This window comes from Apteryx rowi, unplaced genomic scaffold, assembly GCF_003343035.1.
Source record: "Apteryx rowi isolate R43461 unplaced genomic scaffold, aptRow1 scaffold_3, whole genome shotgun sequence".
Taxonomy (NCBI): Eukaryota; Metazoa; Chordata; class Aves; order Apterygiformes; family Apterygidae; genus Apteryx; species Apteryx rowi.
The window spans coordinates 3,373,595-3,388,810 of NW_020449418.1; the positions used below are offsets into that span (position 1 = coordinate 3,373,595).

At 40.1% G+C, this 15,216-nt stretch overlaps 1 protein-coding gene across 5 annotated transcripts in view; it reads right to left on the bottom strand.

Annotated features, from left to right (window-relative positions):
- Positions 1 to 15,216, bottom strand: part of SHOC2 (SHOC2, leucine rich repeat scaffold protein) — a 73,675-nt gene that overhangs the window by 17,098 nt on the left and 41,361 nt on the right. For all 5 annotated transcript variants that reach the window (XM_026069595.1, XM_026069591.1, XM_026069592.1 and 2 more), the window contains one exon: positions 11,208 to 11,345. In XM_026069595.1, the coding sequence (XP_025925380.1) occupies positions 11,208 to 11,345 (138 nt within the window). The remainder of the gene's footprint in view (positions 1 to 11,207; positions 11,346 to 15,216) is intronic.

Below are 15,216 nucleotides of genomic sequence, written 5' to 3' on the forward strand. Positions count from 1 at the left end.
TAGTGTTTAACAGTTTACTCACTAAATGAGTGACAGACAAATGTTACACAAACAAGCGTGTATGTATGTATATCAATGCATCGTTCTGCACTGCTAAAACCTGGAAGGAGATGCCGATCCTGATTTTTCCTCAGGCGCTCTCGCGGAGAGCGAACAGGAGGCAGCTCGAGCAGGCAGAGCGATGCTCGGCGCCAGCTGCTGCTTAGCGCTACGCTGCAGCTCTGCTGCCTTCCAGCTTGTTACGCCGGGCTGTGCACAGCACACGGCTCTGCTCCCACCAGCAACGGGGCACTGCAGAGAAACGGAGCAAAGCAGCCAGCGCGGAGAGTCAAAGGATACCATAATTTTCCAGGAGAGAACATGCACCCTGGCTATCCTCCTGGCATGGGCGGAAAGCAGGTAGAAATAGCTTCTCTCAAGAAGATTTTATCGTTATTCCTCTTTCCTAGCGATCTTTGTCCTCCGTGGGAAAGACATGCCGCGGGTGCAACAGAACGCGCGCCCGACGTGTGCCGCGCGCTTGGCGACTGCTTTGCGCCCCACAGCAATAAATGCAGCCCATCCCGAGAACAGCAGCAAACGCAGCAGTGTAAAATCTGCAGCCGTAAAATTCAGTTCTTTAAGTAAAATTCACCCAGGAACAGGGGACTGGACCTCCTGCGTGCTCCGAGTCCAGCCCTGCATTATCGCAGGCAATAGGCCGTAAAACTTCCTTCACTAGTAAGATTTAAGCGGGAGCATCAGCAGTAGCGGTGCCTCTAGGGCTGCTCCTGGAAAGGCCATCCTGCAGTCCAACTGATCCAGGCCAGAGCAGCTGCTTGCTAATTCCAAGTCGGAATTTATTTATGACTAATTTATTGTCATTTATTCTTGTGCCAATGCTATACTTTAACTTAAATATCTTTTCAACCTCAGAGTTTATATTCATCCATCACTGTGAATGTATGCTGGTGAGTACCTGCGTGCTTTATCAGCTTTTATTTTGATAAGCTGGACAAGCCAGATTGCTTAGGTTCTTCTTCACAAAACAAAATGATCCTATAGAGCTATAGCTCTTCCCTGTGCTCAGCTCATTAAAATTTACCCCCTCCTTTTTTTTTTTTTTTTTTCCCCTAAAAGGAGAGGCCAGAATTTTTAAGGAGGAGGAGGTCAGATTTAGATCCAGTCCAATGATGGTAAGACTTGCCCCCACTATCCCGCAAATATTTCCCAGTCTATCCAAGCGCTACTCTGGCCGCCTGCTCTGCGGCGCAGAATGGTTGGGCGCCTCGGCCCAGGCATCGGGCCGTTCACGAACACGCACAGGTCTTTTATACTCTCCGACGTCCAAGTGATAAACTCCAGTTTATAACAGGAATTACTGCAAGCTCCTAAACATCAGACCTTGCACATTTGCACAAATAAAAATGATCCCACGTACAGCGCTCTGATCTCAGGATCATCATCCCGTTCTTCTGCACGTTCCATCCACCCCCACCCCCACCCTTTTTTTTTGCATCATCAGCAAGTTTCATTTACAGGTGTTTACTTTTGGTGTCAAAAGCATTAGTGAAATTATTACCAGGACTGTCCTCGGAGTCAGCCCTGGAAGAGCTGCACGACTGAGCTCCCCKGGGCCCACACCTCCCCTCGCAGCGCAACCCGCCGTCTCGTGTCCTCAGCCAGGTCTTCACTTGCCCTACAAGCCCTGTACTGATCTCCGGGTTACCTACCGATTTCCGCTACCACACCATAATCGAGCGCTTCACCGACATACTGCCGGACTAAATCCGCCCCGTTAGAGGTAACGGCTGATCCCGATCAATCCAGTCAGTCACAAAATCATCGCGACCATTTGCAGCCGCGCTGCTGTCACTGAAACAGCTCCTCAGTGGCTCTCCCATAGCATAACCTCGCAGGCTCTCAGGCAGGACGACTCGGAGAAGAGCAGTGCTAGTAGATGTTCCCAAACGTGGCCGTTTGATAACCACAACAGAAAAGCAGCTACGGGCAGCAAAAGTGACAAGCAAAAACCTTTCCAATTCTTTTCTCTAGGAAGCCCGTTACAAAAAAATATAAAAAAGAAAAAATAAAAAAAGTGTTTTAAACTCAATTGCCCAGTCCATTGGTACTTCTGAAAATAAGATATTAAACATAACAAAGCCTTAAACTTATTTTTTTCTTAGTACAAAATGCCAGGCATATGAAAGTCACTGCAAAATTGTTTTAGTTCAGCTTTTTGCATGAGAGTCAAACAGTCTTGGGAATCAGATTTCATACAGCCACTTGTGTAGCAGTTGTTTCAGTCCCATTTCACTACACGCAAAGTGTATTAACACCTATCAGGAGGCTGCACTCCTCCCAGTGCGACACCTCTTCCCTGAATGCGTTTGAAGCAACGCAAGCACAGAATTTGCAATCGCTTCACTGCTGTGATTACACGTCTCTCGGGGTTAGCTGTTTAATTTGCACAGAAATGAGTAAGAAGGCAAATCCAAAAAAAACACATTACACCAAATCCTGTTACTAGAAATGGGACTCTAAATAAATTGTTTAAATTAAGTTCTTTATTAAAGATATCTCAAAAATATTAGTCAAATAAAAATGGGTGTTTGCCAATCCCAATAAGAAGGGAAGAATGGAAATGCATCAGAAAACCACGCTCACAAAAATACCACCTGAAGTGGTTCTGTCATTAGGAGCAATAAATCTTTCTCCAATATTTCAAAATCAAGAGAAACAGAATCAGGTGTGTTGAATAATACAAAGAAATCCAAATCCCTAATTCAAAGTCATTACTAGCATCTTCTAAAGGGACTGACAAATGCTCTCTTTTTCCAAGATCCACACACACAACCCCTTCCCTCCCTCAATTCAAATAATCCTTCAAATTCTCTACCCTTAGATAAAGGGTCATTTCTTAATAGCAAAATATTACTACACCACAAAACATGGAATAATTAATCCATTTTATTCAACTTCATCAAGCTAGTTTAATATCAGGATCAGTTCCTTTTTCTTAAATATACCAGAAACACATAAATCAACTTAAAATCTGTTCATTAGAGAAAATCCTTTCTACAGATAACATTCAAACATAAAGCGGACTCATAAGAGCTGTGGATACCAAAAACCCTTCCCTTAAGAGTGCAATCAAAAGTATACATAAACTTTAGCATGCAGTAGAAAATTACAACTGCTTGCTACAAACCACATGGCTCTATTTCAGAATTTCTAACTTTTATAAATATTCTTAGATTTTGATTTGATTAAACTTTGCATGTTATAAGTAGCCATCTATTAAAGAGCATATTTCACATTACTACACATTTCATATTTCATAGAGCACAGTTCACTAAGGGATCATCTCCTAAGGAACATATATTGCTGTTTTGCCTACAGAAGTTACCAGATGCCATTTCTAACAGACAGAAAACAAGAAGCATATCCAGAAATAATCTAATCCAAACTTCATGCCATTTTTCAAAAACCGAACATACATCGCAGTAAACTTAATATAGCACATCACCTTAATTCAGTAAGGAGAATATCAAGGATGACAATATGGAAGAAAAAGTCAAAGAGGTTCAGTGCGTATTAGATGTTACAACTGAATATAAAAAAACCCAAAGCAGATGGGACCTAAAGACTTTAAAAGAGTTGAAAACTTTCTAGTAGAGATTGGACAGTCTAGAGATGGCCAACGATGTATAGAGATTAAATACTGCATTCAAATATTTCAGCAGTGCTCCTAGCCTAAAATAACCATAAAGCAGGTTAGAAGATACTCTGTACTTATTATATATTAGTTTTTCCAGATGTCAGCCATGCTCCATGGCAAGCGTTGAACAGCTTCACAGATTTTTAGGTTAAAGAAGCTATTGACATGCCTAATCTAACCTTTTGCAGAAATCAAGACATCTCACCTGACAGCTATAGAGTAAAATGAAAGACTTCTGATTAAACCATTCTAATCTTAAACTGCATTCTGCAAGCAAAGACAGTGTCTATCAATGTCCAGCACTGCTACAGTGAGAAATGACTGGTCAGGCAAGATATCCTGAAAATGTTCTCAGTAATCATGTTGCAGAGGAAAGCATAACAAAATCCTAAATCTTTACTCAACTGATCTGGGGGAAACTCCTTCCTAAACCAAAGCTTTTAGATTTGTAAGGGTCTAAACCGGCTTTTACCAATCAATCATCTAAGAGCGGGCAAATCCTCTCTGTAACTTGCATGGCTGGAACATCCCATTCAATATCCTCTGGTTAATATCTGATGTTTTAGGAAGAGTTGGGATGGGGACAGGACTCAGGAAAACTGTAGGAGGGGAGGGAATCCCTCCTGATCAGTGCTACCAACCACCAAAGCCAAAGCATGACATGTAATTACACTCTTCCAAAGGCAAAGGTGCAGGAAGTTTAAGAGCGCTGAGCGCAACACAAATAACACTTTATTTAGGAACTCTGGATTTTATTGACTTAACAGCTAGATGTTTTTAATGTATTTTAATTTTTCTTTCCAGCCACCAATCCCTCCTTGGTATACCAGGTTAGTGTAGAAGGCGGACTCAGACTCACAAATTACAAGGTCAGAAGGGTCCACCATTTTTGTCCTGTTCAAACCCAAGTGCATTATCCTTCTCGCACAAAGCCTAGAAAATCTCCTAAAAGACAGGTTAATTTTAATCTATTAAAAAATAACAACTAATATCACTTCAAAATGAATCTCTAACACCTTTATCGGTTTAAATGCTATTTGAAGAGAGCAATGCAATTCCTCTCTATTTTCAATCTAATAGTTTCAGCCAAACACAGGTTTCCCTCATTATTTCAAGATTAAGACTAAAGCATGACTATTTCAGCAGTTATTTATTTTTCAGTTCTGGTTCAAGACCATAATCATCACAAACTGCGTATGTATGAAAGATGCATGCAAGATGCTGGCAAAAATCGAGTGACAGAGACTAAAGTATCTGACATGCACTATACACAATGCCTGTATCAGGTTATGGAGCACAAAGTCTTAGTGACACATTTCTGAAATGGTCTCTAAGCTATGAAAATTTAACTTCACTTAACACGCTTTCATCAAAATGCATGTAACTGTAATAGACCTGCTTGTCTTGATTCTGATGGGTTCCTTTGAATCACTCCTCTCTCATGCCTGCTTCTTACATAAACAAAATAAGATTATGGGCTTCTTTTTCTTTCTACAGCATACAAATCATTCTGAAAAGGCAGAGCTTCAGTTATAACATGTCCATACCTATTGGTCTCCATATCTAAATATGGTGTGACGGTATATACATTCCCTAAAATAAACTGTCCCCATCAGAATTCTACCATAAGGAATATACAGCCAAAATAGAAAAGGCACGAAAGAGTTTCACAAAGAAACATCCAATAAATGAACTGAGAGTTAATAAGCCAAGAGAAGCTAGCCTAATTTTTTACAGAAGAATAGTACATATTTAACTGTGTAATGTTGGATCATAGATTTATTTATTAAGACAATAAAGGAAAATTATAATTAGCTTGCATTTCAAAACTGAAAATGATACAAAAATCATACAAAACACTGCACGTTGCAACGGAGTCAAAAGCAACAGTTGGGACTTTTATTTCAGATTTTCAATTAAATCATTACGTTTTACTCAATCATTAAATTTTACTCAATTCATATTTCCTAACCCAAAGCAACTGAAATTTATTTCATTGTATTTTTCATTGGTAGTCATATTTTTCTTTTGAATGGAATATTAAAATTTTTTTGTGAAATTAAAGATTTATATCAATATAATTCACCAAAGAACAATTTACAACTAATTGGCAATGAAGAAAAATGTTAAATATTTCTTACGTGATAGATGTGTGTAATTTTTAAGTCTGCCCAGCTATACAGAGAAAGCATATAAAAGTATATAATAGGTGAACATACATGTCTAATTTTTTAGCTAACTAAGGAAAGTGAGACCAATTGCACTCAGACCACAGATCTATCTAGCCAAATACCTTTTCTCTGGAAAAAATGCCCAGCAGCAGATGCCAAGAGAAGAATCTAAGAAGAGGGAAAGCACACCATGAAACTTCCCCAAGAGTCTGAGGAGCATTCAACAGTACGTGGCTCAAGGACTTCCTAAATTTAGCAGCAACAGATACACTTTTCTTCTGCAAAATTGTCAAGTTGCCCTGTGAGCCCGGGGACTTTTATCATCTACAGCAACCTGCGTGAACCCTGACACACAAGCATTACCTTCCCACTGCAAGGAGTACATCCTGCTCTTAACTGTTTTGAGGTTGACACCTTGCGGCTTTGCTTCATAGCCACCAGTTCTGCCATTAGACGAGACAGTGAAGAGTCACTTCCCATTTACCTTCTCCCTGTTACTCATGATTTTCTAGACAATTTCACTGCTATATATTTAACCAAATATAGAAGTGAAACCAAGAACCAGAAGCTTCATTCTGTTTATGAGAATACAGTGAGCACTAGCAAAGGCTTATAATAACACAAAATGTCAACGGTCAAGAGTCTCTAGACTAAGAGAGTGAGAGCTACTGCTTTCCAGGAGGTAAAGAAAAGGTAGAGTGTCTTGTGATTGACAAATTATAGCAGAATCTAATACAAAACATGTCATTAACAGCACAGTCCAAGAACAGCACTCTACGTAGAGCACCAAACACTGACCAGAGCTCTCATCATGAGTCTACGGAGATGGACTTGGTCCTGCAAAGTGCTGCACCCTCGTAGACCCTGACTGATCAAAGATGTGGTCACGTGCTTCAATTTTAAGAACAGGAATAGTGCCATCAAAATTGGAGCAGAAGCCTATATGCTGGGCTCCGTCAGAGCAACCAGCAACTAGAAACATCAAACCCATCAGTTGTGGACAGCCAGAGCAGCACCCCTAAGCCTCGAAGACACTCTGCTGCTTTCACAGAGACCAGCACACTCGTCACAACTTTCAGAACAAAAATTCTCCCGGAGTTAGTCCCTTACAGATGCATTTGTTAAGCCTGGTATACTTAAAAAGCCATTTTTAAGCGCTTCCCCTTCTCTACAGAAAGATCTTTACTAATATTCTAAGGACTCAAAGCTTTCGACCGCAATTGGTATAATCTGAGCTGTATCAGTTGCATATTCCTATCTCAGTTCACAATGCTTATCACCTGTTTTTCATAAAAGCACGACAGCGATCTGGGAGGTAAGCACTGAGGTTAAAGCTGTTAGAAGCACAGTTTGCAGCACGGTTTCAGCCAGCAAAAACGACAAAGCCTCGCCGTGTAACGTTCGCTTCATGCAAGTGTTCAGCTTGGAGCTCGTCTGTCCCAGCCAAGGGCAGGGATTCCCGGCTCTGAATAGTCTTCTGATTTTCCTAACCATCTTTTAGGAACGAAGCCATGTCAGACACTGAAAAGTGTGTCCAGTGATGGAATTGTTTGTGCTTTTAAAGCGTCATTTTGGAGCATTTACAGCTGAATTTTTCCTACTAAAATGTCTGTTGCCTTAAATGTCCATGAATATGCCACATTTGACTATAATCAGACTGCATGAAAATTACAAAATAGATGAAGAATCTTATTTTTTTAATGTTGTAATTTTGTTTCTCTTGAATTTCTTTCTCAAATAACTGGTTTTGTATTTTTAAATAAGAAATTACAAGCACATTTATCCAGAATGCTAAAATTAATTAAATTTTCAAAGAGAGAGCACTCACAATGTGGTATTTGCAGAACAATATTTTTAAACTGGCTTGTAATCCAATGGGCTAGCTAACAGAAATGCTTTACTCCACCCAAAACTTGCTTTCTCTCCGTCTCAAAATTCCAAGTATTAATTTTAATATAAATGGTGTGTTATTTACCTCCGTTTAAGTATCTTTTGGATATCCCCTCTTATTAGTGTGCCAGCTAGGCATACAGAGATAAGACATTGTTTAAATAAAAGCAGTTCATAATTTCCTCCCTGCACCCCCCCGCCCAAAAAAAAGCCGGGGCGGGGGGGGATCTGCAACTAAAACACTGAGATCCCACTTTGATTTTGATTCTGGACTTGAGGCTCTAGGAGTGTGCTAAGCCGTTCCACAAAGCTCATTTTTCTTGCAGGAAGTGATCTAATATACAAAGTACTTGCAATTTTCAATCAACAGAAATACAGATATGAATGTATTAAGCCAATATCTGTAAAGCAAGACATTAGGTCACTTCCTGACAACTAATATCTAAAATTGACATTAGTTACTGTATGAAAGAGTGTGCTTATAAAGTATTAATTGCAACAAGAACTTTAGATTTGTGCAGAGTGGATATATTGGCTCTGCTAGCTCTGCAATCGCTGCGGATGCCTAATCCCGTCCCTAGCACTCCCCGCATGTCGCTCCCAACATCCTTTCCCTACAGCTCCTCTGCATTTCAGTACTGGATGAGCAGTTAGAAAACAAGCCTCTTTTTCCTTTTTTTTCTTTTTTTTTTTTTTTAAGCAATCTTACAGCAGGTCCAGCAATCTCTGTGGTTAGATAGTCCAGCAGCAAATTTAAGCAGCACTTCACCTGTTTTTCTGGGGGTTTTTTGCTCTGGGATTTGTTTTTTTGCAGGCCGGGGGGAGGACGTAGGGCAGGCAGGGGGGTGGCTGCTTCGCCAAGCGGCTGGGCAGAGCAGCCCTCGCCATCAGGGGGGCTTGGCTGGGGGAGGAGGGGATTGATCCAGCAGTAATGGAAAGTCTTTTCCATAACGGGAGGCTCGTAGTACATTAAATATTTATAATGAGCAAATGCGTTTGGTCCCTCTTGTATCCAGTCTGTGACCCCCCCCCACATTCGACTGAACTGGGGAAACATTAACAGCGCTTGAACCTCAAAAGCGTGCTGGAGCCTGGCAGGGCTCGTGAGGCCAAGCAGCGGGGGACGGCCGCGAGGACGGACAGACGGACAGACAGAGACGCTCAAGAGAGGAAAGCTCGGGAGCTGGAGAGGCCCCTCGGCACCTCGGCACGGCTACAACGGCTTAGGAAGGGCGCAGGCCGGCCTCTGCTCCCGGGGCCACATGCGATTTACCCCGGGTGTTTTTCTCGGTACTAAAAGTCTCTGGCTGAACAATCCTAACCACAGAGTAAGCTGTAATCTAAAAATCAAGCCACAACTTGCTTTAATGTTGAACCAAAACTGTGATGACTAAGAAATAAAGCCAATGTTGCTGAACTGGCTACAGCTGCCTTTTTTGTAACATGCATAAATGTAGGTTGATCATTATCATTTAAACTGGAGTTTAAATTTTTCCCCTTAAGTATTCAATTCTGGCTGCTTCTGAACTATATTTTATGTGGCACAAATACTGACTTCTGGTTTTAAGTTTTTACTTTAAACAAAAATACTCATGTTGGTCAATACAAAGAACAGATGTTTTCCAGCAGTGCAAAAACTTAGCATAAAGCATAAAAACTTAGCAAAAACAAGCATAAAGTTAACGATAGGATAGTACACTGTTGTCTCTTGTTATTATTATTTGTCTGCCTTTGATAGTTTGTTCAGCTATAAAGCATTGATGTTCTGCTCAGATAAGCAAAGCAAAGAGATAGCTATATACATTTAAAAATAAGTAACTTCAAAACATTATGAAAATGCCTTAAAAAATGCAATGGGAAAACAAAATAGCAAAAATTTGCAGAAATCCAGTCTCTCCGGGTACAAACATGACTCACCATAAACAACCTAAAGTTACAATAAATTTAAAAAAAAAAGAAAAGAAAAGAAATAGATGACTCAAACCATTTTGACTGCATTCTCAGTAATTTCCTATCTCAAACGACTTAACTGGCTAAGTAACTATTGTGCAATCGTCTATCCAAAGACCTTTTTCTGTAAGCACTCTCACAGCATATTATAAGTAAGATTTTTGTGTTCATCTGAGAAGCTTAATGACTGCCAGTCCTTAGATATCTCAATAAATTATACTAATATTCTGTGCAAGAAACAACAATAGCGGTCTACTAACTCTGACGAAGAATATCATCAACTTATCAGAAATTTTTTTCCGTAAGAAGTAGTTCATCCAGAGAACCAGCTCCCTAAATATGACATGTACAGCATGTGTAGACTTTATTTAAAAACAGCTTTCATTAAGATCGACAAAAAATAGCTACAAAAATAAGGCTGTACTTATGAATGGTGTAAGTTAAATGCAAATTCCAGATGGAAAGAGATCTTCAGAGTTTAAAAATATCATCAATCCAGGAAGGAAATTTAGCTACAGTGTATACTTCATCAGTGTAAACTCTGTTCAGGTCAAACTTTCTAAATAAAAAGCTACAGTAACTCCACAGTCAACAATTTACTGCTAAAAGAAAAGCAGAAGTGTTATTAAGTGCTTCCTCACTCTTCTGCTCATTCACTTCTTCACTATGCTTTAAAGCATATTAATGAAAAGTTTAATAATAAGTATTGTCCAAGTGGTAACATTTTGTTTCCCATAAATGTTTTGGGCACAAATAAGAGCTTAAAATCATTATTGCCTTGTTTTTTGTCTCTCTAAATACATAGCATGCATCTTTTTCTGCTATCTGTTCAAAACGAATTTAATTAAACAGGAAAGTCATCTTTTGTTGTCTCATCCTATATGAGATTCTGAAACCAGCTAAGAAAGGATATGTTTATTTCAGTCTATTATTCCTAAACTAAGTTGGAGAAGCCTGTATTTTACCGCGTTAGAGCGTGATAACTTTGCGGACTCTGAAGAAAGTTTTCAAATAGTTCTGCTAAAGAGCGTAAAACAAAGAATTCATTTAAAATGTTTATCCTCTTAGTCTTCTCTGTTTTCCTCTAGCTAAAGATGAGAGTTAAAAATATCTGCCAAAGTATTAACTAATAGCCTTTAGCCTTTATAAAAGACCAGTTTCACTACAGAGTGGATAGACAAGCTGCAGATATTTATATATAATCACAGAACAGCTTAAATCAGAGTCAGAAGTGATGGATTTTCTTGTAACTCCTATGCACAGACAATGCCACAGTCCCCATCACAGCTAGACTTAATAACAGAATTCGGAAATCTGGAAGCTACATTTAAAGCAGCACACGCACACCTTGCTTTTGATCTCAAGCGTGAAGCTGCCCTGAGCAGAACACCATTCATTCTACAGTCACCAACCAAATACTCATCCTTAAATTTGTTCCTCTTACTGAGCGTACTGAAATAGTGATTTATTTTCCCCTTCCCGACCTCCTTACATACCTATGGTTTCCGGCAGGTCCAAGAGCTCATTGTGCTGCAAGTCAAGGTTGGTGATCTGCGTGCAACTTCCAATCTCTTCTGGAAGATGTTCAAGCTGATTGTGCGCTACATCCAGCGTTATGAGGTTACACAACTCACCTAAGAGCACACAAGAAAGTTAAAACATCACATTCTTTATTTTAATGAACAGTTGTATTCACACAGAGATAAACTAACTTCCACATAGGGATCAATACAGTTAGCAATAATCTGAAAAAAAAACCTGCTACCATAAAATCATAGATACAAAATAAGGCATTACAGGATCATAATTTTATCAGTCAGATCTAAAACCTGAACAACAATTTTTAAAAGCTCAGATAGAGCTTTATAGATTCTCTGAAGAAATCTCACTTATCTATTTACTGATTTTCTTTTGACAGTTTAAGGTGTGAAACATGAAGAGTAAAAAAGAAACTACACCTCATACTTGTTTCAGGTTGACCAGAAGTTTAAAACATCATGGAGTAAGTGGTTTGTACTGAATTTGGAGAAATTCAGATCTCTTTTTATAGCATGAATTACTTTCAGGCACACAATCGACAGTTAAGAGACATCAAAATTATTTTTCTGACAACCTAGAAAACTCCCCCAAAGTCCCGAGTGCTATTTTTAATCATTACACACACGGCAATTTATAATAACTAAACTCTAAACCTATTTCTATATATTATTATACTTTAAATATGCAAGCACAGTTAAAGCTAATAGAAGTTTGAAATAAAAGGCTTAAAAAAAAAAAAAAAAAAAGACTGGACTTGCTTAGATTTTAAAGCTACTTTACACTAAACATTTTCATTCCTGAACTTTATGCATGAGTTTAAAAGTAGAACTAGGCACAACTTGCTACCTACTCTAGTTCCACTGATTTAATGACAAACGTACTGCATTCAAAGCAGCAGTTTGTTGGGTTTGTTACTTTAAAAAAAAAAAAAAAAGAAGAAGAAAAAGAAAACACCTAAACGTGTGTGTGCAGGTGCACGTACTCATGGGTGTATGCATTTGTATTCTTTGCTTCTCGTGGAGGTGAAATTAATGTGAGTTACTTTAATAGCTTCAACTCTATCCAGTAAAGATGAGGTCACTGCATTCGTGTAAAGCACATCACTCAGTGAGTAACAACTTCGGAAAAGCAGCATATTCCTGTTGAGGAGTGAATGTCTATTTTAAACTCCAACATTACATTTTTGACCCAACCCTTTAAGGATTTTCCCATAGACCTATAGAACTACGTTGGGCAAGTTCTGAAGCAGAGACTGCCTACCCATCAGATCAGCCGGTCATCACCGCTAGCACAAATCATGAGTTACTAAAAGGCAATGTATTTATGAACTCATACTCTGTATCTAAGTTGCAGATGGTCTATATCCACAATACTTACTCTGCATCTAAAAAATTATGAAAGTTCAGCAAAAAAACAAAACAAAAACAAAAACCCAACAGCTTCATTATTCTGCTTTTCATAGATTGTTTATATACAACTGATCTTATTTTCTGCATTTATTGACCCAAATCAGGATAGACTTTCCAGAAGATCTGCAGATGAAAACGTAAAGGTGGTGCTTGAGTAGCTGCTCCGTCACAATGAGCGCGCTCCCCTCTCTTCAGTCAGAATTCAAGTCTAGTCTGGGCAATCCCAGAGACGAGTCTCAATCATATTGGATCCAGCACTGCATAAGCCACATGTGCTGCAATTCCATTAACACGCAGAAGAAAGCAAATTAAGAGGTTGAGCAAGACACAATGTTCTGCGGTGGTAGGGTCTGTTTGCCCACTTGTTTCATGAATAACAAAACTGTAGAGAAGTGTAGAAGGCAATAGGAGGTGGAGGAAAAGCTAGAACAAGACTTTTAAATCCCCCCCCCTTTTTAAACAAGGAAACAAACCAAAAAATCCACAAATCTTTACAAAGATAATCCCATATCTTTTGCAGAACTTTAGGGCAGCAGTTTTCAATTCATGACTAAGTTCAGACCTGGCATTCTTCTTTTCATTTGTTTTCACTTCAGACCTAAACCAATGATGTCAAATTCAAAACACAGCATAAATTCCATTTCATCACGCTGATTTCTCTTTTATTTGACTTTTCCCACTCTACATCTGCTGAAGTTGAAGAGACACTTGGGTTTTTGCAGTAACATTTGCTGCACTTCCTTTTTGCACCTGCTGAAGACTCTGACAACAAGACATGTTTGCCACAAACATCTCAATATCTAATTCTGGAAGAAAAAAAATAGATGCCCAAGTTTGTTTAGCCAATTAAAGGCAAGCTAACATTTTGGTTTAATTTGTACAGCCATACCTAATAGAGCCATTGCTCATTACTCAAACATTGCTCACTAAAGAGACATGATAATGCTTGTGGTTTGACAGCATGTCACCAAAATGGTCCAAAGTGAAGTGAAACTTCATTTTAATACCCTTTTTCCCCTAAAGGCAGAAGGGGAGAAGGAGAAGAGGGGAGATGAACTGTTGTTGGCCCTGAAACTCTTCAGTATTTTCTTTGTTTTGGTCTCAACAATCCAAGTCAATGTGCAAGTCAACAAAAAGCACATAAGGTAAATTTGTCCTGTTGTTCTCTATGGCATAAGGAAAAAATCTTAAATCAGGTATGCTCCTCTTTCCAAGGTGAAAAACCTTATGTGATATGCGATAAAAGGCTTATCTCCACACACACACACACACACACACACACACACACACAAAGGAGCACAGAGGATAAGGCGGGGTGAACCCGAATACCCTGCCCTGGTTACTCCCAGGACTCTCCCAGGAGAGCCATGAGCCCCATGGTCCAGAGGTGAGACTCACCACAATGAGTAAACAGAAAGGCATCTTTCAGACTGATGGGTGTTACTACCTATGGGGCTTAGAGACTTACTATGGGATGCAGGGAAGAACATTTTGGGATTGACTTCTCATGGGATGTTTAGGGAAACCAAAGGCAGGGGAGCAGGGAAGAATCAAGGTGGTTTGGGGAGGAACAAGCATGGGAAGACAGAGCGATAAGGCAATAAAAGGGTCCAGTGCCATGTAAACAGATCACAGAATCATAGAGCAGTTGGGGTTGGAAGGCATCTCTGGAGATCCGGTCCAACCCCCTGCTCAAACAGGGCCACCTACAGCAGGTTGCCCAGGACCACAGGCTTTGAATATCTCCACGGATGGAGACTCCACAACCTCTCTGGGCAACTTGTTCCAGTGTTCAACCACTTTCACAGTAAGGAAGTGTTTTATTACGTTCAAGTGGAATTTCATGTGTTTCAGCTTGTGCCCATCACCTCTTGTCCTGCCACTGGGCACCACTAGGAAGACTCTGGCCCCATCCTCTTTACACCCTCCCCTCAGGTATTTATACACATTGATAAGATCCTCCCTGAACCTTCTCTTCTCCAGGCTAAACAGACCCAGCTCCCAGCCTTTCCTTGTATGAGAGATGCTCCAGTTTCTTAATCATCTCTGTGGCCCTTTGCTGGACTCGCTCCAGTAAATCCATGTCTCTCTTGCACCTAGATGCTGGTTGCTAAGTTTTTCCGGCCATGTCATGTGCCTGATCACTGCAGTCTGGCCTGTGTTCTCATTAAACCCCACTTCTAACCATTCTCCTGGGTGAGGGGCTCTGTTCCGTGTGCATGTGAGTACAAAGGTCTGAGGGCCAGCAACTGGAGTCAGATCATGGGTTGTAGGGGCCCATGTGTCCAGGGTAGCAGCAACTGAAACAAGTGAGGGTACATATGTCAGGGTGTGATCACATTATCAAGCCGAACCTGCCAGCAAGTAGGTTAAGTGACTTGGGAGCCACGTATCAAACTGGCCATAAGTCTAGGCCAGATCCATGTGTGTCTGAGTGAGACAACTGGAGGAGCTGGCTGCTGGAGGGGCCAGGAGGTCCGGGCCAACTACTGGAGAGACTGGAAGGCCTGAAGCTCAACTGAGACATGTGTGTGTGCGCACATGTGCACGAGATTTT